Source organism: Hylobates moloch, unplaced genomic scaffold (genome assembly GCF_009828535.3).
Source record: "Hylobates moloch isolate HMO894 unplaced genomic scaffold, HMol_V3 SCAFFOLD_1, whole genome shotgun sequence".
In the NCBI taxonomy this organism is placed as follows: domain Eukaryota; kingdom Metazoa; phylum Chordata; class Mammalia; order Primates; family Hylobatidae; genus Hylobates; species Hylobates moloch.
The window spans coordinates 130,630,678-130,656,955 of NW_026652276.1; the positions used below are offsets into that span (position 1 = coordinate 130,630,678).

The 26,278-nt window shown below is 37.5% G+C and overlaps 1 protein-coding gene across 2 annotated transcripts in view; it reads left to right on the forward strand.

Annotated features, from left to right (window-relative positions):
* Window positions 1–26,278, forward strand: part of LOC116812531 (amphiphysin) — a 250,192-nt gene that overhangs the window by 140,228 nt on the left and 83,686 nt on the right. For both annotated transcript variants that reach the window (XM_032758283.2, XM_058445610.1), the window contains exons 4-10: window positions 685–779; window positions 4,085–4,180; window positions 11,853–11,960; window positions 13,701–13,786; window positions 22,309–22,384; window positions 23,021–23,103; window positions 25,442–25,580. In XM_032758283.2, coding sequence (XP_032614174.1) covers window positions 685–779; window positions 4,085–4,180; window positions 11,853–11,960; window positions 13,701–13,786; window positions 22,309–22,384; window positions 23,021–23,103; window positions 25,442–25,580 — 683 coding nt within the window. The remainder of the gene's footprint in view (window positions 1–684; window positions 780–4,084; window positions 4,181–11,852; window positions 11,961–13,700; window positions 13,787–22,308; window positions 22,385–23,020; window positions 23,104–25,441; window positions 25,581–26,278) is intronic.

Here is a 26,278-nt window from a genome sequence, read left to right on the forward strand (position 1 = left end):
TATTTATATGAATTAGCCTTGGGTAAAATTGGTTTCATTATTCATCATATCAATTAAAGTCACACTTTGCAAGAACCTATAGATGACATTAAGTAAGGACTTACTATACTGGAAAATGACAAACTTTTTTTCTTTGTTCTTTGTAAAAATTTTAGGCCACTTAAAACTTAACCATTTAACCACTTTAACTATGTTTACCATTTTAGGCCACTTAACCACTTTTGACTGTTATGCCCTATAATCCTATTGATTTTTAGTTCTAGTCCCTTCTAAAAATGCTTTATGCCTTGTATTTAAATTCATTTAGGACTAATTTTAGTTTGAGAACTCTGCAGTTTTATGGACCAGTGTTCTTAGCATCCGATACCACTTGGCAAGTGATAGCACATGTAATAGGACACATTATGATTATTGTAGTTTTCAGAGTAGGATACTTGTTGATTTTTCCCGAGACCCCATATCTATCATTATCAAGTGAATAATAGAAAATGTGCAATGTGATAAGTTTTAGAGACCCTCAAAGAAAGATACAACAGCAGATACAAGCAGCAGTTGTGCCTTTATAATTTTTCCTTAAATGTTTAGCAAGTACAATATTTTTCTCTCACTTAAGAAAGTGGAGGAAGGGAGAAGAGAATCCCCACTCATTTCTGTGTAACAGGAGTTGTTTCTCTCCAACACTAGGCATGCAAGAGGCCTCCATGAAGCTCACGGAGTCGCTGCATGAAGTCTATGAGCCTGATTGGTATGGGCGGGAAGATGTCAAAATGGTTGGCGAGGTAAGAGCTGGGGTGGCTTCCATGAGGCTCCCACGACCGTTGCTCAGTCCACCTGTCCCCTGACTTGCTCTTTCCACTTCACAGTCTTAATCATGAGGCAAGATAGTGTGCTCAGAAGGCACCATGCAGTTCTGCTGCCTGCTGATTCCAAACTTAGAGTGAAAAGTGAAGATGGGCCGGGCGCAGTGGCTCATGCCTGTAATCCCAACACTTCGGGAGGACGAGGCGGGCGAATTGCCTGAGGTCAGGAGTTCAAGATCAGCCTGGCTAAAATAGTGAAACCTCGTCTCTACTAAAAATACAAAAAAATTAGCCGGGCATGGTGGCACACGCCTGTAATCCCAGCTGCTCAGGAAGCTGAGGCAGGAGAATTGCTTGAACCCAGGAGGCGGAGGTTGCAGTGAGCCAAGATCACACCGCTGTACTCCAGCCTGGGCAACAGAGCAAGACTCCATCTCGAAGAAAAGAAAAGTGAAGATGATCATAAAACCACTTGGGTAGAGAGCAGTGTTTTAAGATTCCTTTTTGCAAAATAACATCATTTTTCTGTCCTCACTATAAGCCTTAACAGCCCATTTTTAGCTGACATGGATCATGGTGTGATTTGTGTTGTCCCAACTTCACCCTTCATCTCAATCCCTCTATTGACTATGCCTCCCCAAATGCAGGGACAGGAGTTCAGAAGAGCGTCCATTCCACTTTAACACCAGCTAGTCCCCTCACAGATCTTCACTTCACAAAGACAAGCACAAAGTCAGACTGTGAAAAGGAATTTGACTTCAGGAAGGCTTTGGCCCTAGACATGTCTTAACACTTGAAATCAGGCTTCTGGCTGGGGGCTCTGTGGCTGACAGGAAGTGAGCAAGTGGGTTTTGCTCTCTGGAAAGCAGAATGGACCAGAGACTGAGTAGCGCTGTGTGACATTGGACCAGTTCTTTAATCTTCTTAGGCTTTAGTTTCCTCATCTACAAAAAAAAAAAAAAAAAAAAATGTACCTACTAATAAGACACTTACTGCCTTTGTGTGGATGTCCTCTACCTACTCAGTGTTTGGTACATATTATGATTACTGATGTGAGACAACTGCCAGTCACAGATTGTCTCACATCCAAGTTCTTTGTTAAAACAAAGAGCAGTTGTTTGTCATGTCCTCTACTCCAGGTGAGTTATTGCAGCTCGTTTAGGCACAGACGACCTAAATTCGATGTGGCAGCCAGAGCTCAGGGGAAGGTCTGATAGGTGATGCACTGAATGTCTGTGCAGCCTTGGAAAACCTGCGTTAACAGTGGAGTCCTAGGCTGCTCCATGACAATTCTGACACCCTGACATTGAGCTTCATAATCTTCTTATAACTGAGATACTAACAGAGATTTATTTATGAGGAAAGCACTTGTTGGCTCTTTTACATCTTTCAGAAACTTTCAGGATGTAGATTTAGCCAAACCACACCGCACACATTACTTTCAGATGTAATTATTAAGTAATTGCATCTTCTCACATTTCTTCAATTAAAACACAGTATTTCAACATCATGTTGCTAAATACTTTGTAAATTTCTAATTACTGGTATAACTAAAAATTCATCGCAAAACAAATAATTTTTAAGGGAATAATAGAAACTTGTGTTAATAACTTTTCAGAACACCATGTTACCTTCTATGTATGGCAAAGGTCACTATTGGCATTTCATTTCTTTTTTAAAGGAAATGGCTGTTATCCTACCTTGGTTCTTGCAGCTGCCAGGATTTTTGGAATCCTCAGTTGCAGATGCAAACATAGGCTCTTGTGATGATGAAGAAACTGAATACTACATGTTCAGAGGGTCTACTCACGTCAGCAGTTGAGCCTTTCTAAACAGTGGATTTAAATGTTTTGGTTTGCAGAAAATTCTTGAATTGAGATTTGTAAAAATTAGGACTGCTTTTCAAAGTGTGAGAAAGAAACAAAAGCAGATTTTAAAATTGTGTGTATGTTTTAACAAGATGAAAACTTACGTGTCACATAGAGGAATTTAAAGGTCAGCAGTCCAGGCGTTGCATGTTGGCCCCTCAAGTATGAGGGGCCCAAGTTTGCCATTTTTAGCGTGCCTTCACGGGCAGGGTGACTCTCTGAGCACTGGCCATCAGCTCTCATTTCTGCATGCAAGTTAGCAAGGAGGATGAAGTCTGGAAGACAGCCCACTCCTTCCCTCTTTTTCAGGACACTTCCTGAAAGTACATCCCATTGTCTAGAACACAGCCACATGACTGCACCTGGTTGCAAAGGAGTCTAGGAAGTAGAGTCTTTATCCTAGGTGGCAAAGGACCGAGCTAAAATGGGAGGTTCAGTTAGTAGGAAGGAAGAAAGGGTAGAGATTGGGTGACAAATAGCAGACTCTGTCAAGAGACCCAGCATGTGCTAGTGAGAGAAATGTGAAGATGACATTCTTGAGTACCTGCTATTTGCTTGAAATTCTGTGAAGCACTTTACATTGCCAACTCATTTAACTGGGGGAATTGAAATTCAGGGAGGTCTAGTTCCCCAAAGTCACACAACTGGGATAAAAAGTCCTCTGGTGAGGCAGCCTGGTGTGATAGTCATATTCTGACCTTCATATCATGGCTTTGAGTTCAAGGAGACAAATCTGAGTTGAAACCTGTATCTGTCATTTATCAACTGCATAAGCTTGGCCAAGTTATGTGACATCTTTGGGCTTCAGTGTCCTCTTCTGTACTGTGGAAATAACAAAGTCTTTTCTCATAGAACAATTTGTGAGAATGCCTTAACATAGTGACAGTAGGAATACTAGTTGTAATAATAATAATACCTAATATTCATTGTATGTTTAACATAATTGATACTCCATAAATGGTAAGACCTTTCCCAATATGACTGTAACTTTTCTGTTTTCCCTGGAGAGGCTTCAGAAATGATTTGTTGTTTGTTTCAGTGTGGATTGTTTTCTAATTTCATGGCGTGCTTCAAAAGCAAATTGTCTTAGTGGAATTATTCTCAGTCTCTTAGCCCCAAAGTCCATCCATAGGGTTATGGGGATCTTTTGAAGTTTCTGCATTCTTTAGTAATTTAGAATCAGAAATACAATTTTAATGAGCTGAGCTCTTAGCTAGCCTGTTTTGTTAACTAGAACCAGCGGCCAAATTGCCTTAAAATTTTATTGCATTATTAAATGATTCTCATTTTTCCCCTAGCATCTCATATCTGGGAAAGTATTACTTGTCTAATTTTATAGTTTCAGATTTTTTTTAGAAGTTTGGTGAAAGGTATCCAATTAAAATAATTCAGCAGTGGTCTCTTTATTTCTTTTAGAAATGTGATGTGCTGTGGGAAGACTTCCATCAAAAACTCGTGGATGGGTCCTTGCTAACACTGGATACCTACCTGGGGCAATTTCCTGACATAAAGGTATTTTACTCTGTGTCTATAAAGGGAAGAATTGAGTGGATTCATGTAGTTATTGAAACATGGGCAAGAGAAGAATTATTAAAAGTCCTCAAACTGACATCAAAGATAGTTGGTAACTTTTCATTTATTTAAGCCTGGGATTTTTATATTGTTCCTATCAGTTTGAAAAGAAATGTCGTTACAGAAATCACATTTCGCCTTTAGTGAACTGCTTCAGCTTTTATTATTCTACAGAAGCCTTTTTAAACCTATAGATATAAAATCATAAACCAGAGCTGCTAAAAATTCCAGTCTTCTTTATAATCAAAACTTTGTATTATATAGCATTTGACAAGGATTTCCATTAGAATAACCAGTGGTTACAAGGAAGGGAGAAATTTCATTGTAAATATGAGAGCAAAACCTGATCTTTCCTTGTTTACTGTCTATTTTGCATGCATTTATAGTGAACCTGGATAGTTTTTCTCTCACTGAAATTTTCAGCTTGAAGTTAAAATGTTAAGATATAAGCATTTCAAATACATTTGCATCTGGACCTAAAAATATTGTGTCTAAACATTGATCTTATTTGACCCTTGAATCTAATACAGAGGTAAATGGACAAGTGAAGGATTGAATATTGTAGATTTGGAATTGACTCTGGAGGTAAAGATGGCTTTTAAACTATCAGGGTTGGTATATGGTAAATGAACCTAAATGGATCAGACTAAATGTGTTAAGACCTATTGACAAAATGCCACATAGAGCAAATCCAAACAGTAGATTTTCAATGATGTTACCATATTAGGCAGCAAAGTGCTTTACTGAGTAGTTGGGCAAATGCAACCTAATTAACAGGTGTGAATTGGGTTTTAAAAATTCTCTGAGAAATTAAAAATTTAAATTGTTAAAAATTCTGTAAGACCATGTGCACCAGGGAACATGTTTTGAGACATCTTCAGATAATTTTGATTAGTCACTCAGTTTTTGCCTTGGGATTTGTAATGTTTGTGGAGCAGACAGTCTCACAATAGTAATCACATCAGAGTACTGTTTATTGCATGGCAATTTATTTTCAAAATTATTTTATTTTATTTATATTTTGTACTTTATTGCGGTAAGAATATTTGACATGAGATATACCCTTTGACAGATTTTGAACTGCACAATACAGTATTGTTATCTGTAGGTACAGCAGATCTCTAGAACCTATTCATCTTACATAACTGAAATTTTATACCCGTTAATTAGCAACTCTCATTTTCCAAGTCTCTCTAGCCCTTGGCAACCATCATTCTACGTATTCTTTGCTTCTCTGAGGTTGTTTGTAGGTCTTTGGAGAAATGTCTATTCTAGTCCATTGCCAATTTTTAAGTCAGATTATTAGTTATTTTTTCTATCGAGCTCTAGGTGTTCCTTTGCATATTTTGGAAATTAACTCCTCATCAAACATGTGGTTTGCAGATCTTTTCTCTCTTTCTATAGCTTGCATTTTACTCTTGATTGTTTCTTTTGCTGAGCAGAAGCTTTTTACTTTGATGTAGTTCCTCTTGTCTATTTTTGCTTTTGTTGCCTGTCTTTTTGGTGTCAAGTCCAAGAAATCATTGCTAACACCAATGTTTATTTTAAAACATCTTCATTTAGAAAATGAACCTTCCCCCCCTCAACTTTTCTTCTAGGAGTTTTACAGTTTCAGAGCTTACAATTCAGGTCTTTAATCTATTTTGAGTTGATTTTTGTGTATGGTATAAGATAAAGGTCCAATTTAATTTTTTGGCATGTAAATATCCAGTTTTCCCAGCACCATTTATTGAGGAGACTGCTTGCTCCCAGTTCTGTATTCTTGGCACCCTTTTTGAAGATCAGTTGACTGAATATTTGTGGATTTACTTCTGGGCTTTATATTCTGTTTCAGAGGTCTATATAACTGTCTTTATGCCAGGACAATGCTGTTTTAATTACTGAGGTTTGTAACAAATTTTGAAATAAGTGTAATGCCTCTAGCTTCATCCTTCTTCAAAGTTGTTTTGGCTCTTTAGGGTCTTTTGTGCTTCCATGTGAATTTTAGAATTAAAAAAAAATTTCTGTTAAAAATTCCATTAAGATTTTGATAGGGATTGCACCTACAGAATGGGAGAAAATTTTTGCAACCTACTCATCTGACAAAGGGCTAATATCCAGAATCTACAATGAACTCAAACAAATTTACAAGAAAAAAACAAACAACCCCATCAAAAAGTGGGTGAAGGATATGAACAGACACTTCTCAAAAGAAGACATTTATGCAGCCAAAAAACACATGAAAAAATGCTCATCATCACTGGCCATCAGAGAAATGCAAATCAAAACCACAATGAGATACCATCTCACACGAGTTAGAATGGCCATCATTAAAAAGTCAGGAAACAACAGGTGCTGGAGAGGATGTGGAGAAATAGGAACACTTTTACACTGTTGGTGGGACTGTAAACTAGTTCAACCATTGTGGAAGTCAGTGTGGCGATTCCTCAGGGATCTAGAACTAGAAATACCATTTGACCCAGCCATCCCATTACTAGTTATATACCCAAAGGACTATAAATCATGCTGCTATAAAGACACATGCACACGTATGTTTATTGTGGCACTATTCACAATAGCAAAGACTTGGAACCAACCCAAATGTCCAACAACGATAGACTGGATTAAGAAAATGTGGCACATATACACCATGGAATACTATGCAGCCATAAAAAATGATGAGTTCATGTCCTTTGTAGGGACATGGATGAAACTGGAAACCATCATTCTCAGTAAACTATCGCAAGGACAAAAAACCAAACACCGCATGTTTTCACTCATAGGTGGGAATTGAACAATGAGAACTCATGGACACAGGAAGGTGAACATCACACTCCGGGGACTGTTGTGGGGTTGGGGGAGCGGGGAGGGACAGCATTAGGAGATATACCTAATGCTAAATGACGAGTTAATGGGTGCAGCACACCAACATGGCACATGGATACATATGTAACAAACCTGCACATTGTGCACATGTACCCTAAAACTTAAAGTATAATAATAATAATAATAATAATAATAAATTTAAAATTATGATAAGAAAAAAAAAGGATAAGTTCATGTCCTTTGCAGGGACATGGATGAAGCTGGAAACCATCATTCTCAGCAAACTAACACAGGAACAGAAAACCAAACGCCACATGTTCTCACTCATAAGTGGAAGTTGAACAGTGAGAACACATGGACACAGGGAGGGGAACATCACACACCGGGGCATGTCAGGGTGTGGGGGGCTAGGGGAGAGACAGCATTAGGAGAAATACCTAATGTAGATGACAGGTTGATGGGTACAGCAAACCACCATGGCATGTGTATACCTGTGTAACAAACCTGCACATTCTGCACATGTACCCCAGAACTTAAAGCAAAATAAAATAAAATAAAAGTGAGCCTTCCAAAAAAAAAAAAAAAAAAAAGCTAATGTGTGTCAACCTTACCCTTATTTAGGAGATTTGGGTTTTTCCCCCAAGTTTCCCAAATATCAGATAGGTAAGGAAATAAGATTGATTTATCTTTTCTAACCCCAAAATGTATGCATCAAAATGAGTGATATTCTTTAAAATAGTCATTTCTACCATGGTAAGCTATCCTTGTAATTGACTTAAAAATTACGTAAGAAAATGAGTCACATTATTTACTTTGCTTCTTGTTTTTGAACAAAAATAAGATTACCCAGTGCACTCTTCTATCTTATTCTAAGACTTAAAAGTTATTGATTCATAGCTGCTTTCAAAAATCAAATTCATCTTCAGAGAATCAAGATTTGCTACTTGGAAGATATTAAAGGAATGCCCCAGGCTGGAAGCCAAGTCCATAAGGAAGAGCTTTATAAGACTTTGCATAGGCCACTGCTTCAAGGGATAGCCTCCTTTGAAGATAACACATTTTTGCTAAAAGTAATGAGCCTTGTCACCTTATAGGCACATGGTGTTCACCATACCTAATTGAAGGGTTTCCACTCTACTCTGCCTGGGCTAACTCATTGCATACTTTGAGTGACTGGGTGTGTATCTCCATGCTTTCTGCCAGTATACTAGTTGGAAGTGGTAGGTGCAGGGAAAATGAAAGCAATTAGAAATAGCCAAAGAGGTTAACTGCCCCAACCCACCTCTCACCAGTCCTGAAGGGTGTGTAGAAGAATAGCATAGAGTGACAGGTTGTAGTTGACTCATAGTCTGTCAGAGAAATGGTGGGAGCTGTTGGAAGAAGCACTAACCGAGACTGAGAAGCAGGGATGAGATTGGATGAGGCGAGCAAAGAACCCATGGTGCAAATTAGAAGGAGGAAGTTGCTAACCCTGCACTCACATGACCCTGAGAATAAGGGGCCTTCTTAAATTTTGTGCCCTGTCTCACCTGCCTCACCCTACTCCTGGCGCTGGTCACTGGGGCCAACTTCTAATTCAGTTCACTTTTGCCACAGACTTGCTGAGCAATTTTGGACAAATTAGAGGTTATCTCATGTAGCTCTACATTTCCTAAAAGTAAAATGGAGATAATCCCTGAAACACTCATTCTATAGGTTGCTAGAAGGATCCATCAGATGTGACAATGCCTTGTAAGCCATAACCATTTATATTATTGTGTTTTTTTTTCTTTTTCCTACCATATCAAATTTTTTAAAGCATCTCCTCCTGGGTTAGTTCTTATTTTTCAAATAGCTGGGCATAACTGGACTATGGGGAAGATTTTTTTTTAACTGTAGATATCTAGGGCTTGTCTCAGTCTAATTAAATCAGAATCTCTTAGTGTAGGGCTCAGGAATCAATATATTTTATGATACTTCCTTATTAGTTCTACTTATTTTTACATTTTTCTCATTTATTTGACGTATAACAATTTATTTAATTGGCATATAATAATTTTTCACATTTGTGGGGCACATAGATACTTCTTAACTTATTTCTTAGTTGCTGCCTTACAATGTATAATACACATCTTTAACATATTAGGTTTAACTTGAAATAATGTATATTACTTCATGTATTATTTAAGAACCGTACAACAGTACACTTTCAGTTCCCACCTCCTTTCCTTTGCACTATTATTGTCATACATTTTTCTTTTACATGTTATAAACCCCACAATATATTATGCTTTTTTGCTCTGAATGATCAGTTACCTTTTCAAGCAATTAAAAGTAGGAAAACAAAATCTTTTATATTTTACATGGATTTTGATCATTTCTGGTACTCATTTTTCTGTGTAGCTCCACTTCGTATTAAAATTCTTATGCTGGCAATGAATTCCCTCAGCCTTTGTCTGAAAAAAACTATTTCACCTTCACTTTTGTAAGATATTCTGAGTTGGCAGAATTCTTTTAACTTTTATTTTTTAGTACTGTAAATATATCATCCAATGTGTTCTGGTTTGCATGGTTTCTGAAGATTTGCATCCTGTAATTCTTACCTTTTTATTTTATGTTTTTCTTTTATTCTTGATGTTAAGTAGTTTGACTATGATGTATTTAGATGTGTATTGTTTGGTATTTTTCCTTTTTGGTATTCTCTGAGTTTCTTGCATCTATACTTTGATGTCTTCATTGTTTAAAAAAATTTTTTCAGCCATTATCTCTTGAAATATTGCTTATTATTCTCTCATCTCTTTTTGAGACCTCAATTATATTATGTTAGACCATTTTATATTGCATTGTAGGTCTTAGATGCTCAATTCTCTTTTTTTTTCAATTCTTTTTCCTTTTTGTGTTTTAATGGAAATAATTTATTGTGACCTGTCTTCAAGTACGCTGTTTATTTCCTCAGCTTTTTCAATTTTACTAATGGACCCACTGAATCAATTTTTCCTCTCTGATACCATTTTTAAAATTTCTAGTGTTTCCATTTGATTTCTATTTGACCATTAAAGTTTCTATATCTCTTCTGAAATTCCCCATCTGATTATCTATGTTGTTGACTTTTTCAAACTAGGTACTTTAACATATTAGTCGTAGTCATTTTAAAATTCCTGTTTGTTACTTCCAACATCTGGGTCATGTCTGAGTCTGTCCCTGTTGTTTGCTTTATCTTTTCTCATGGGTTGTTATTTTTTTGTTTTTGTGTATTTTGTAATTTTTGATTGAATGCCAGACATCATGTATAGGATAGTGAGTACTGAAATAATATTTATGTCTGGAAATTGGCCAGCCTTTTTGTCAGGCCATTAATATGAGAGTTGGAATCAATTAATCAGGACCTGAGCTGGATTGGGGCTTTATTTTTGCTATTGTTACTTCAGTGCACCTCAGCTTTCAAATTCCTCCAGAATTGGACTGTTAATGCCTTGTACTTATATTTTAACTTCCGTAATATTTTCAGATTCTTAGGTTGAAGCCTGATTTGGGGGCCTTTAGGTGCTGGAGGGTTTCTCTCAGTGTGGCTGCTGCTTATTAGATTTTAGTTGTCTTTGTATGTCTGTATTGCAGAAGGGGTCTCTCTCCTTGCACTGTCCTCCTCCAGTGGTAGGCCACTATTGCTTGTTTTTTAGTGTTATAGCTTGTAGTGGAGTTAGGGCTGTTTTTGTTCTTGTTGCTTTGTTTGTTTGTTTGTTTTAAATCCATTCCTGGCCTTGTTTTAGGCAAAGTCAGCCTCATATCTGTGGTTGGATTTGAGCAAGAGTTTCCTTCCCTGCCCAAGTTGGAGCAGTCCACTACTTGTTGTAGGAGTCAGGTCTTGGGCCTAGGAAGCTATTATGCCCCTTGAGACTTTTTCTTTTACCCTTTTGCCTACAGCAATTATTTTTGCCTAAAATCTAGGGGTCAGAAGGCTCTCCGTCTCTACCAGAGCCACATTGGTTTTACTTTTATTGCTCCCCCAGAAGCAGTAGATCTTTGCTTGCACCTGTGGGTAGAAGGGTTTGGGGCCCCCTCCTCAAGCAGCTTAAAGCTTTTTGTTTTTGTTGTTGTTGTTGTTGTTAAGAAGAAATGTTCCATAGAGATGAGCAGGGCTTTACGCCTATCCCCTAGCAGCCATATATCACCTCATTCTCATCCACACTGCAAGGGAATGTCTTGTTCTCAGACTTTCTCATGGGTTTCAATGTTGACCCATGGGAAAGGGCTTGCCCATTAGCACAATCTGTGCCTTTGGCCCTGTGTCTTTGGCCACCAGCTATTGCAAATGACGCATTAGTCCAAGGGATTCTAATGAACAAAGTATTGAGAATCACTTGTAGGAAAAGAGATTTCTTAGGAAGTAAATCTGTTTTTATAGAATTGCTGTTGGTGTGAGTGTTATTAGAATTTTAAAACCAAATCTAACATAGTTTTCCACTATCTTCAGTATAGAACATTTAAAGATTTAGACTAGAGAATAATGAAGAGTACAGTTTTGCTTTCTCTCCCTGACCAATTCTGGATTATTTTCTGGTCTTTGACTGCAAACTCTGCCCTCAGCTGCTCGTGATTGGCCTAATTATCATCAAAAAGGAAGATATTTATCTAATGGCTTCCACACAAAGGATTGGAGGTGTTCATCTGATTTTCAGCAGTCACTTAGCTAGTGAAACTCCAGCTCATCTTGATCTCCAGTCAAGATCCTCAGCAGCTCTGGCCAAGGAAAGCATTTTGGCACCGGGCTGTCAAAGGGAGACTCTTATATCCATGCTTCTTTCTTAGTGAATGCATTTCCCGTTGACAGAATCGCATTGCCAAGCGCAGCAGGAAGCTAGTGGACTATGACAGTGCCCGCCACCATCTGGAAGCTCTGCAGAGCTCCAAGAGGAAGGATGAGAGTCGAATCTCTAAGGTAGGGACTAAGCCCATGGTGAATATCACTCTCCATATTTTATGACCTGTTGCAGCTTTACTTTTTAAAATTAAATGCCTCCTCTGTAAAAGGAGATTGGAATCTGAACAGAATTTAAACTGAAACATAGTGCTTTTTATTATTTTTAATTAAAATAAAGCTTTTCATTATATTGTACAGTTCATATGGGGGATACTGACTCACACATTTTGATCAGAATGAACTTTGACCTACAATGTTGCGGGATCAAAGAAAGTAGTGTGTCTGCACTTCCTTAGATGGTTGTGGTCCACTCTCAGTGCTGAAATGCAGATGCAGGTGGGACACCAAGCTGAAATTCTCAGAGGTGACTTTTGATTGTCTGAGAGTACAGATGTGTGGATTTGCATAAAACAAATTTTCTGTTAGAAAACTTTTTTTTTTTTTTTTTTGAGACGGAGTCTCGCTCTGTCGCCCAGGCTGGAGTGCAGTGGCGCAATCTCAGCTCACTGCAAGCTCCGCCTCCCGGGTTCACGCCATTCTCCTGCCTCAGCCTCTCCGAGTAGCTGGGACTACAGGCGCCCGCCACCACGCCCGGCTAATTTTTTGTATTTTTAGTAGAGACGGGGTTTCACCGTGGTCTCGATCCCCTGACCTCGTGATCCACCCGCCTCGGCCTCCCAAAGTGCTGGGATTACAAGCGTGAGCCACCGCGCCCGGCCAGAAAACATTTTTTAGTAGCTTTCACCATGTATGTCAGCAAGTTACAGATGCTGACTAACTGAAGTCACCTCCTAACTATGCCCTCCTCTTCCAGGCATGCCTTTTCGTATGTGCCTACACACAGCTGCCTGAATGGTCTTTCTACATCGAGATATGTTTCTCAACTGCTTAAGTCTTTTAATGTTTTCTATTGCCTGTACAAAAAATACTTAATTTCTTAGTACAGCGTAGAAGATCCTCACAATTTGGCTGTAACTCACCTGGCCATCCTGATCAACTTTCAAGTCTCCTTTCCCCTCCTCGCCTTCTTCCATAAACATACCATGAGCCAGAACTATACATCAGTTTCTGAGCAGTTCACAATAACAAATGCCCTTCATGAGAGGCCTCCTAGATACCAGGCACCCTGTTCAACACTTTATCTACATTAACTTTCCTTAATACTCAAAACAACCTGTGAGGTACACAGTGGTAAAGCAGTCTGACAAGTTCACATGGTAAGCTAGAATTCCATTTCAAGGCTTTCCACCTTTATGTATTTTAATGTCTTTCTTACCCCCTCCTTTGGTAAACATTTTCTGATTGCTTAGGATTCAGTTAAAAAATTACCTTCTCTCTTCTCTGCACTGCCTTCCATATAGCATGCTCTATAACACATTGTAAGTCCCTTTTGTAAATACATCCTGTAATGTAATTATTTAGACTTTCCACTAGACTGGGAATTTCCTGGGGATGCATTCATGTTCAGTATCCATAGCAGAGCTGTCTACGTGGCAGGCAGCTAACACATTTTTGTAGAATAAATGAATCAGCCAGAAACTGCAAGAGCAACCATTGTAATCAATCTGGTTTCCAGTTTTAGGGAGTCTTAGTGTTTCATGTTTAATTGAAAAACAAGGATATGCTTTTAACCAAATACTCTCCTTCTCAAAATATTTCCAAGATGCCATAAGACTATTCTTATTTTATATTAAATGATGCTGTTGTGTATAGAAATGGTCTTTCTTAGTGTAAACACATGTTATATTTCATTCCTAGGCAGAAGAAGAATTTCAGAAAGCACAGAAAGTGTTTGAAGAGTTTAACGTTGACTTACAAGAAGAGTTACCATCGTTATGGTCAAGGTAAAAATGTTTCTCTATAGGTTGCACATATTCCTTTTAGAAATTCAAGATCAGTGAATATCCCTTATCTTGTCTTTATTATTACTGTGACACTTCAACACTGTCCAGTGGAAGTGTTCTTTATCTGTACTTTCCAGTATGGTAGCTACTTGTCACCAGTGGCTATTGATCACTTGGAATATGGCTAGGATTAAAAAGGAGGAACTAAATTTTAAACTTAATTTATTTTGTTTTATTTAGATTTAAATAACCACCTGTGACTAGTAGCTGCCATATAGGATGACACAATTTTAGACCTTGATCTATTTCTCAAGTGGAGACCTAAATCTCAATTAGAGGCATTAGGAGGAGTGCCCTTCATCTTGAAACTTACAATAATATCCTTTCAGTTCTTGGAGGAACTTCCTTTATTCCAAGAGCTCATCTAGTCATCTGGCTTAGATGGTAAGCCTCTACTTTCAGCCCTGACTTTTAAATCTGAACTGTATTCATATTTTAAGCACCAGATATTCTTACTTACACGTTACTCTGCATTTCTCATGGAATTATGTGCATTTTTAAATAGTTGTTCTGTTTTTCCTGCTCAGTGGTAGAACAAAGAAGCTGTTGGATGAAATAGGACCTTATGATCCTTAATCTCTATCAGCATCCTCATGCTCCCACCCCAAATTAGCCAGAGTTCTACTTAAAATAATGCCATGTTATTTTAAATCAGGTCCTCTATTTCTAACTTCCAACTAGATGGATTTGCCTCTAAAGCCTTCCTGTATACAAATTCTAGAGCTTCTATTTACCCACCAAAATTGTAAGCATTTTGAGGGTCTGTACTAGAGTTTGCCCATTTTTGTGTTCATCTCTAGTGTTTTTAATTTTTGCCAATAAAAGGCACTCAGTGTTTCTCTCTGAACTGAAATATCTGGATGAAATTTTGGCTAGTTTTTACCTCAGTGTCCAGCCATCACCCAAAGTCCAACATGCAAAATTATGTCATTGTTCATCTGAATTTACTCATTCCCTCTACATCTGCATTTCCTTTTCTTTTTATTTATTTTACTTTACTTTATTTTATTTTATTTTAATTTAATTTAATTTTATTTTAATTTTATTTTATTTTATGTTATTTTATTTTATTTTATTTTATTTTTGGTGCCATTATTTCTGGGTTTCAAAACCTCAAAGCTTTGCAATTTTTACCTACAGGAAACCAAAGAGCCATCAAAATAAACAATCCATCATTTTTCAGTGTGGGCTTCTGGATCACTCTCCCTTTTTCTGGTCCCACTGTCCCTACCCTAACCCTCATCATCCTGTTGTGTATTATAATGGTAGTCTTGCCCTTACATTTCTTCCTTTGATCTCTTCCTGTACACCTTTTCTTTCAGAAGCTCCACCTTGACATCTCTGTGGCCTGCTTAGGACCTCACTGTATGTGCCTAAAGAAGACCTCTTCTCTCCCCCAGAGAGGATTTAAACAATCTGAATATATACAACTTTTAGGGATAGAGATAAAACAAACATCTATTTATGATTTGAATTTACTTAGTTATTCACATTTATTTAAAATCACAAATTATATGATGCTATGGCTTTTTTTAAAAAAATACAGATATTACTTTTTTGCTCTTACATTTCGTGGAATACTTTTATCCAAAATCTTTACATATATCTTTAGCATCAGTGTTTTTGTCCTTACTTAAGATACTCATCATCTCAACTAGTAGTTCTCCAGAGCTTATCATCATCTTCCACAGATATTTAGTTCCAAACACAGGTTGTCATTTACATACAATTAAGACAGTTATACTTTTTATTTCCCCTGTAAAGGAATTTTTTTATGATTTCTAATGTAATTGCTTAATTGCTTTTTAAACTGATCTTCAAAAAGGCTTGGGTACCACAGTGTTCAAGGCTTTCAATGATGAGATAATACCCCTGGGAAATTGCCAGTGCCAATTATGAAACTTTGGGGAAATTGCCAGAATTGCTAAGAGACAGATATGTATTATTTGCCTTAATATGTATTGGGTATATAACTAAGGTTTTTCTAGTGATCTCTACTACATCCAAAACTAGCATTGATGTTATTTCAGTCTTTTGTGCCCCTCCTAAATTGTATTTGGTTATTCAAAGTAAAGTAATTGTTGGAGCGTCTTGTAGCGTGAAAGACTTTGTAGGGACTTAAAAACAAAGGGAATATCTGAGGGATAATTTTGGAAAGAAACCTTTCCCCTTTTCTGGTCATACACAGTATAAATGTTTCAATGCTTTTGAAATCAATCTAATGTCTCACTCTGGCACTTAGGAAATAACATCAGTGAAAACTAGTTTTTCAATCCAGATCCTGCCTTTTGATCAAAACCTGACTTAGGCCTTCCTTTCTATGTAGCATATTTCTTGATAAAATCCAGATTACTCAACCATAATAATTGTGTGCATTGTGTATGCTGTATACCAAAGATCATTTTTTGGAATACTTTCTATTTGCTAGGTGTCATTTTATGTACTTTACACATATAACCTCCAATCATTACAATTACAGATCTCTCCATTTCACAGATGAGAAGCTAAAGATCATATTAATTAAATAACTCACCTTAGATTGTTAAGCTTGTAAATCCTAAAGGTAGCATTTAAAAACACTTTGGTGTTTTGTTTTGTTTTCCTGTGAATCGTGCTGCTTTTATCTAGGGCCTCTCTTTATCTAAAATGAGATTGCATTCAGTCATAATTTTTCAAGTTATTCCATAAATACATATGTTCTTTAACAAGCTATATTACTCAACCTGGAAATTGAAATCAGTATTTTGTGTCTTCTTTGCCTCCTATGAGGAAATGCATAATACTGGGCATGAAGTAATAAACATATTACATGTTAGTTATTAATGCATCGAACTATAATCCTTCAGAATGTTGAGTGGAATATTCTATATATGCCTGTTAGGTTCATGTTTACTATATGTTGTTCAAGTTTTCTATTTCCTTACTATATTCTGCCTTGTTGAAAGTGAGATATTGAAGTCTCCCACCATTATTGGTCTTATTTCTGTCTTCATTTCTGTCAGCTTTTGCTTAATGTATTTTAGGGCTCTGTTGTTAGGTGTATATATGTTTATAACTGGTATATCTTCTTGATGGATTGACTGTTTTTTCTTTATAAACTGTCCTTCTTTGTCTCTAATAATTTTGACTATTTTGTCTGATATTACTATAGCCATTCAAGCTCTCTTTTCATTACTCTTTTCATGGAATATTCTTTTTTCCATTTTTAAACTTTCTACCTATCTTGAAGCTAAAGTGTGTCTCTTGTAGGCAGTATTTAGTTGGATCATTTGTGGGTGCACATGGTGTGTGTTTTATCCATTCTGCCAGCCTCTGCCTTTTGATTGCTGTGCTCAGTCCATTTATCTTTATATAATTACCAATAATGTAGGCTTTTCTGTCTACTATTTTGGTAATTGCTCTGTGTGCCTTATGTCTTTTTTGTTTCTTTATTCCTCCATTACTGCCAAGTGTAGAAAACTTTCAAAATTTTGGATTTAAACTGATCTTCAAAGATTAGTAGTTCATGAAGGAGAAATGAACTACTGCTTAGAGGGGGATGCAGGTTCAATTTTAAAAAAGGAAGTACTAGAATATGATTGCAGGTTGTAAAGGAGCTTATAAATTATATAGATAGAGATGATAGAGTGGTATCACCAAGAAGGAAGGACTCTAAAGAGAATTCTTGAGGTAAATCTTGTAAAATAAGTAAAGCCACCATTTAGTGAAAAGGATATTCTAGGCTGACATAGAGTATGAATAAAGGCCTGTGGGTTGAAGCAGATATCTGGGTTCATGGAACTTTAGTCTAATGTAACTCAGGGTCAGAGTGATAGTGTCTAGGAGGGGCTTGTGGTGATGAAGCAGGAGAAAGACAGGGATCAGATACATTTATCATTCATTCAACAAATATTTATTGACCACCTACTGTGTGTGAAGAACTCTGTTAGATGCTAAAGATTCTGTACTGAAAGTTTTTGTTTGCTTGGAGCTTATATTGAAGGACAGGGAAAGGCAGTTACCTTTAAAAGAAATGAAAAATAAGATATCAGACAATAAGTTCAATGCAGAAAAAATTTTAAAAAAGGATAATTTAGTAGAGAGTGACATGAGATGGTATAACTCAGACTGTAGTTTGGATGTTTAGGGAAGTTGTCCCTCAAAGAGATAGGCAATATATAAAGAAAAGGAAATTTTGGGAAGATTGAATCTGGCTTATATATGCTAAGTTGAAGAATCATTAGGAAATTCAAAAAGATATGTCTATTAAGCTAAGTCTAAAGCTTGAAGAGAGGTTTGGGAGTCATTACTATATGGGTGGTAATGATGCCATGAGAGTTGATGAATTAGATGTTCGGATAGATCAAATGGCAAGATGAGGATCAAAGCAGAACCTTTGAGAGCACTAATATTTTATGGAATGTGCAAAAGAAGAGGGGACTGTGGAAAAGCCTTCCAAAAATTAATCAGAAATGTAGAAGGAGCCATGACAGAGGGATATCTCAAAAAGGCAAGAATGGAGAGAATTTTTAAAATGAGGATTGCCAGGACTATCATTTACAATAGAGGTATCAAGCAGATGAGGACTAAAGAGGCATCACCTTTGGTAAACGTCCAGAGGGGTTTCAGTAGATGTTGGGATCAGAAGCTTGATTATAGGCATTGGAGACTCCATTGGAGATGAGGAAGCAGCAACAGGTGTCTGTTATTTTGAGGATTCTAACTATGATGGGTCCGAGGAACTGTGGCAGCTGGTATAGGGAAATTAAAGGGCAAGGGGAGCTTTCTAAAAATAACTTTTGTCATTTTGAGAAGATGGCATAACTGTGGTAAAGGTGGAATAATTTAGGACTGAGGATATGTGGGGCAAATGGGGCTCAGGACAAGGAGGAAGGGTGTTGATAGGACTGACCAGAGAGTGTTGAGGGGTACACCACAGGGCCCAAGCTTGATAAAGCAGGATGTTCCACCTGATCAAGGGTAGTGGCCTGGAAGAAAAGTGCATTGATCTCACAGAAGTTTTGAAAAAAGCAGGTGGAATGGAAATGAATAAATGAGGGAGCTCATGGCCCAGGAAATTAGGTCAGTGGGTGGGCCACTAATCTGCCCCATTTCAGAGGTGAAATAGTTGTGAGTCATGGCAAGATCCAAGGTGTCAGAGGCCAATGCAGAATGTGTATAAATAGAATGCTGGGGTCACTAGTTAGAGGGCTCATGTTTTGGCTGGACAGTCATATGGATGTTGAGATCTACTGTGTTAGTGTTAGGATCTGGTGAGGGAGAGAGGGGAAACCATGAGGCATGCCATTGTGGATTGTGGTTGGGGTTGAGGAGTCTTGCTGAGAGGTTGATATTAAGCTTTGAAGAGGTTTAATATGAGTGCCATTAATCCCAGAATGGAGTGTAAATGAGCTTAGAGGATCAGAAGAGAGCTAGGAAAAAACTCTTCCTCCATCTGCATCTCCATAATAAGTAAGGGACAGCAGGGGTTGCGTCCTCCACTGCAAGAGGGTCTGGGGGAAGCACTGACACTCCCCTCCAGGGAGACAGATTTCCTTAGGGCATTGCGAAGGGGAGAGTGCTCAGGCCTGCAAACTGTAGCTGTGATAAGCTCAACTTAATTTTTCCTTTGTTTCTGAGAACAAAGAAACATCTTAATAAAGAAATTAAGTTGGTTTTGACAGCTAATAAGAAGGGTCCTGAGGATGCCACATTTGGGGAAATGGTGATGTCTCAGAGTCCCTTGTTTATAAAGAACTTTCAAAAGGAAACTTTTAAGCAGGTAATATCAGAATCAAGAGCTTGGTATTCTGGTACTCTGTGTCTGTATATTCTACTGCTGGTTACATTAAGTTTTTACAAGCCAGGGTCACATCAGAATATGCTCTTATAGTGGAATGAGTGCCAAGTTTCTTCATTCACTGGCTTGTTTATTCATTTATGGAATTTATTCATTTATTCATGCCTGCTGTGTACTAGGTGCTAGGGCTGTAATAGTGAACCAGTTAAAGGCATTCCCCTCTTTGCAGGATCTCTGACTTCATAAATTGGAGAAAATCACTATCAGTTGTATCAAAAATGTTGGACACTTTTTCCTAATTAAATACATGCTAGTTAATTTAATTTCTAAATTAAAAAACAAAATATTAGAAATAGATGTTTGTTTAGTTATTCTAAATAAGATATTTCTGATACTACACCATTTTCTCAGGATAATAATTGATTTGACAACGTAAGATATGCTGTATATCAGAAAACAAAATTGAAATATAGAAGAATGGGACTTCTTTTTTGTTTTTGCCTAATGCATCCAAAGTTAAATATGTTTAATAGAAGTGCCATTACATATTGCTAAGAAAAACAATACTAAGAAATAAAAAAATTTGAATAGGTGATTCACAAAAGAAGGAATACAGATGAGCAATAAATAAATGAACGAAAGTGTTAACTTTAATTAAAGAAATATAAACTTAAAAGTCAGTGAGATGCTAACTTTTGGCTATCATATTTATAAAGGTTGTATGTAAGGTAATGTTCAATTACCTTGTATATAAGATAATATTTAAGGGACTATAAGTGGCCCAGTCTAGCGCGAGCAGTTGAGCAGTTTGATAGTGAACATCAGTGCTTATTTGGTTCACTCGTTTTACCAGCAAATACCTTCAAGAAATCTGTCCTAAGGAAATGAATAAGCTGTGTAGAAAACCTTAATTATAGATATTCATTAGGGTTTTGTTTACCATAGAAAAAAATTAATAAAAATAAAATAATACTCTCCAGTGAAGTTCAACTTACACACCTCTTCCATCTGTACCCACTTTCTATTTAAATTAGACCCTTCTTTCTGCAGCCCAAGTTTGTCCTCTTAAGCAGGTGCTTGCAGCTGTCACAGGGCCCGTTGCTCTCCTCTCTTCTCAGTTTCTCTGTTTCTGCCCATATCCACTCACTTTTGATATGTAATCATGTATGCCTTCTTGTTGTAACTTAACATTCCCATGTGGTTTTATAAGCTGCTTATTTCAAATATATATACACATATATATAAAATCTGCTTATTTCTCTTACACACACACACACACACACACACACACACACGTATTTCCATTGTAAGTATAAATAGAGCAGCCCCTCTGGGTGCTTCTCTAACTGGATTGTACATTCCTAGAGACATGTTCACCTACCACTATGCATGTACCCAGAGTTGGATAGGTCCTTTGTTGAGTAATTGAAGGAAGTAATTGAAGGAAGAAAAGTGTTAAGAATTACTGTCCCAGTTGATTGGGGCCCTGGAGAAGGGGTCATGAGTTGCCACTCAAAGTGCCCCAGAAGACTTCTCTGCAAACACTGTGAGCGGGGTCCCTCTGCATAATGTACAGGTAGCCTGTAGGGTCTCTCCTTGCCCGTCAAGCTGCTGCCTTAATTAGCTTCCTCAAATACAGGTGCAAGTCTTCTCCTTTGCCCTATCTCAAACACATCTAGGGGTTGCCCACTCCCTGCCAATAAATGTTGTGCTTCATGGTCTGGCAAGGACCTCTGCCCCAGAGAACCATCTGCTTCCTCACTAGGCTCCCCTCTCCCAGGCTCTGGTCTGACCTTCCTGGGGGCTTACCATTTCCCAAACACACTTTGGAGGATTTTGTTTATTAATGAATAGATGTCTATATGCATGTGTATTTATATGCATATGAATAGGTATATGCACATGTATTTATGAATAAGTATATGATCTTTTAAAATCAATTAAAAGAAAAATATATGAAATCAGGGTCACATGATCACTGTAGGTATAGAAAATTAAGATTAAGTATGTTAGGGATTTAAGTAGAGATAAGCCACAGAAGAAGTTAGTCTCATTGCTATTATGAATGGGCAGCTTATGTTTTCATTTACTCAGTGATGACATGCTCTTATATTTGATGAGCAATTAGAATTAATTTACGGGTTTTGTATTTCCCTCTATGAAACAAATTTCAGAGTCCAAACACATAATAATAACTAGACCATTTATAGTTTATAAAAATTAATAATGAACTTCTCAAATCTTGAAAGCAAGAAACAGTAACTAAAATATAAATAAGTTCTCAGGGTGGGGCTTCCATAAGCATTGTCTCTGAATCAGCAGCATCAGTTATCATCTAGAAACTCATCAGAAATACAAATTCTCAGTCTCCATGCTCAGACCTACTGGATCAGAAAGACACCCTTCAGGTGGTTCTCATGCACGCTAAGGTCTGAGAATCACTGTCTTAAGGCACTGAATTTTAGGAGAGGTCATGCTCTATGCCAAAGTATATTTGTTTTTGTTCATTGACAGATGAGGAAATGTTGGGCTTGCTTTGAGTTCAGTATTTTATTTAGTCCAAAGTTATTCAAAATGGTATAAAAGAAACCTGGGTTTTCATATATTTCATTGCTATTAAAATTATTTTTGCTGACTGGTCTTTCCCTCTCTCTTCTTTCCTCTTTGTATTTCCACATGGCAGACGAGTTGGATTTTATGTTAATACTTTCAAAAACGTCTCCAGCCTTGAAGCCAAGTTTCATAAGGAAATTGCGGTGGTGAGTCATGATGATTATTTTTGCATATGGAATATAAAGTAAAGGAAGGTTTATTTTGGAAGCAAATGAAATGGGATAGAATTATCCAAAGAATTCACCCTTTTGTATGTTTCTTTTAGTAGTGTGTTATTACCCTCGGTAACATTTCTACGGTTTTTCATAGTGATCACGTAGTTCTTTGTATCTTTTGAAGATTTTGCCACAGTTTTACACTGTTGTTTCTTTTACCAGGCAGTTTATAAAGTTGGAATTCCCAGTGATATTTTAGGCTAAATTTTAGGCAAAATTGCTCTCAAAATATTTAGGTAATCAACAACTCTGTTGTTGATTGATTTTTGTTGTTGTTGTTCAAAAGGGTGGAGTGAATGTAAACAGTAAGCTTTTGTTTTCTACTCTGTACTCTGGTTTATATATATATATATATATATATATTTAGTTTACTCGTGTTTCATTTGTTTCAGTTTTGACATAGATTTTAAATTTGAACCGTATACAGAATTTCAGTTATCCTGAGGCCATCCAAACTATCATAAAATTTATAGTTTCTCAAAAAGCAATTTCTTTCTTGGGGAGAATAGCCTGAATTGGCACCAGAATGACATGTGACTAATAGACAAGTGGCCTCTGTCCCCTTAGCTTTGCCACAAACTGTATGAAGTGATGACGAAACTGGGTGACCAGCACGCCGACAAGGCCTTCACCATCCAAGGAGCGCCCAGGTAGGCCCCTGCTCATTGGAGCACCTGTAATGTCCTGCTTGTTAAAATTTCTGCAATCTGTGGACCAGCCTGTACTATTTTATTTATCCTACAAAAGTCTCACAGGAGCCTTTTCACCCTAGAAGCCAACACTAATTTTATTTCTGTGCTTTTACATTTATTTCTGGCCTTCAGTGACTCAACTAGGATTCTTCTTCATGTCACAACAGCACTGACTTTCTGCCTCTCTGCCTCTCTCTGCTTTCCATGAGGCTTGATAGCAACAGTGTGAAATTTTAATATATAATGTATATGCTTATTGTAATATATAATTTGTTATGCACTTAATAATTTCTCTGGAGAAGAAAGGAATTCCCAAAGTTTATGACAGTTTGTCCTGATTGTTATCATTGATGCTGACATCTTTTATGAATCCATTTTGGGAAAGGAAAGAGGAAGTAGGTGAGATCTCATCTTCCTCTTACCTCCTGACTCTTGATCTGGTGAACACTGTGCTGTTTTTGTTTTATTGCACGTTGCATTATGAGTATGCCAGTCAAATACCCCGGAGCCCCAGTGATCCATAGGTGAACTGTCTACCTTGCCAGGGTTTGGCTGCACACCACCTTTCTCCGGTGATTCTAGAATCCTTTTTATTCCATTCTTCGCAGACTTTATGTACTCAGAGAATGAAGGCTAGTGAGCTGGGAGTCAGAAGACCCAGCTTTCGGTTTTCTGATTTTGCAGTTAACTTGCTTTGCCTTCCTTGAGTAAGTTCAAAACTTCTCTGGTTAGAGGTCTCATTTTTTTTAATTCAATAGAAAAAAAAAAGATACTATTGAACTACATGGTTTCCAAGGTAATCTACAGTCCTGACATTCTATATTTGCCATTTTAATACAAACACTTATTTGCATACATTTATGAAAACACACATAGTCATACACATGAACCAACTTCTACGTATGTTAATGTTTGGGTCCCTCTAGAGATTGTTAATTTTCTTATTCCCTGCTCTTTGGATTAGCCCTACTTATAGGTTCTGCTATGGTTTCTATGCTATGTGAGCAGTAGTATATCTTCTCTTTCTAAGGAAAAGAATATTGCCTGAAAGAATACATAAGAGAGGCAGAGTTACTGTTTTCAGTATGGTTATTTCAGTATGGGGCTAGGCACAAAGGAAGAATTGGAATAGGAATATCAGAATTACATTTGAGTGTTTTAAGAATGAAGTGCATGAAAAAATTTAGGGTTGTTCCCTTACATGGAAATGAAAGGGACAAATTCATCTGAAAAATTTAATGTTGCCAAATGAGATACAGTGAAGAAAAAGCGGGGCCGTGACCACTTAATGAATGTTCCTTTCATTTTTTTTCGACATCCCTCTGCAGAATGCGGTGGTGAGTGAGCTCAGTGGCATCTCTATTAAGCTTAGATTGGGGCTATGTTTCCGTCTGAGGCCATGATTGCTGGCATATGACCCCAATCATGTGGCATGTCTGTGTTCTCGCTAAAGGACCCAGTTTCCTCAGACCATGCTGCTGTGTACATGCTCTTTTATTTTGGGGTACAGACTCTGTTTCTTCGAGCTGTAGACTTTAGAAATTCTTAGAGAGTAGGATGTGTCCCAAGTGCTTCTTAGTCATCACATTTGGGCTGTTCCCGAGCGTCTGGCTGTATGCCAGGAACATGGTGGGTTCTTAGTAAATGAAACTGAATCTTGTCTGATTTTGTTGCACATTTCAAGATGCCTGAGTTGAGTAGTTATTTATAAGGTCTAGAAGGAGAAGTAATTAGTGAGTTTATTTCCAAATGTTATTAGAAAGCACTTCTACAAAATCCTTACTAACACTATCCTAAGGCTACCTTTTAATATAAAAGTTACAATTTTCATAGTTTTTTATAGATTGTGACATGGCAAGATTCTCTTGTAAATAGAAAGTGAAATGAGTAAAATCAATTCAGCTTATGTTTGGAAGATTCTTGCGGAGCTTGTTTGAAAGAACAGAGGGCTTGCATTACTAAGACCTGAATTCAGATTCACTAAATTGCTGGGTGATTTTAGAGTTTTTATTTTTAACCTATCTATGCCCCACTTTACTACTTGTAAAGTGGGGACAGTAAAACATGGCTACTGTGAAGACAAGAGATAATATATGAATGAGGTCACTGTAGTGCAAATAAATGGTACCAGTTATCACCATCACTGTTGCAATTAACCAGAATTAACCTGGAAGGGGAGAGCAGGAAAACAAACAGTACCTGTTAGGCTTCTGGGTTTCTCTGAGATGGAAAACCCCTGATCAGATGAATACTGTTCTTGAGAAGGCCCCTTGCCCAATGCCCTGTGTTCCTCTAGTGATTCGGGTCCTCTCCGCATTGCAAAGACACCATCACCGCCTGAGGAGCCTTCACCCCTCCCGAGCCCGACAGCAAGTCCAAATCATACATTAGCACCTGTGTCTCCCGCACCAGCACGGCCTCGGTCACCTTCACAGGTAGGAAGAGGTCAAATATATTGGGGGATAGAGCTCATGATGAGGTGAAGGTGGCCCCATCTAGGATAATCCCACAGTGCCGGGGCTTCAAGAGAAGTTTCCAGTTAGGGAGACTGAGATGTGAGGCATTAGGCATTGTGATTGTCATGAAGGTATCCACCTGCTTTTCTTATTTGACTTGATATTTCCTCACATGCCCTATATTCAAGTTTTTTGGGACTTCTTACCACGTTCTCAGCATGCTCAGGCTAGTGCACTCTCTCTTCTCCTATCTCTTGCTACAAAACTATTTTCTTTCAATGCTCCATTTAAATCCTACCTCTGCATGAAACCTTCCCTCTCCTGGTGGTTTAGAGTTGGCAAGTACTGCCAAGAAAAGCAGTTATGTTTATGTGTCATCTCACATTTTTTGGTACACCTGGACATTTTTTAGTACACACGCTTGCATACGAGTGACCACTTAATAAAATTGAATTGAAGAAATAATTGAAGAGAAACAATAAGGGCTGGGCAAAGGTCACTGTAGAGAGAAACTACCACCTTTATTCTCCCTATGTTGGGTGAAAATGAAATTTCTGTAGAAAAACTTATAGTCCCCAGTCCAGTTCAAGCTTTCTTGTACAGATGCTGCTTGCCTTACAAAGGGGTTGTGTCCTGATAAACCCATCATAAGTAGAAAATATTACAAGTTAAAATGC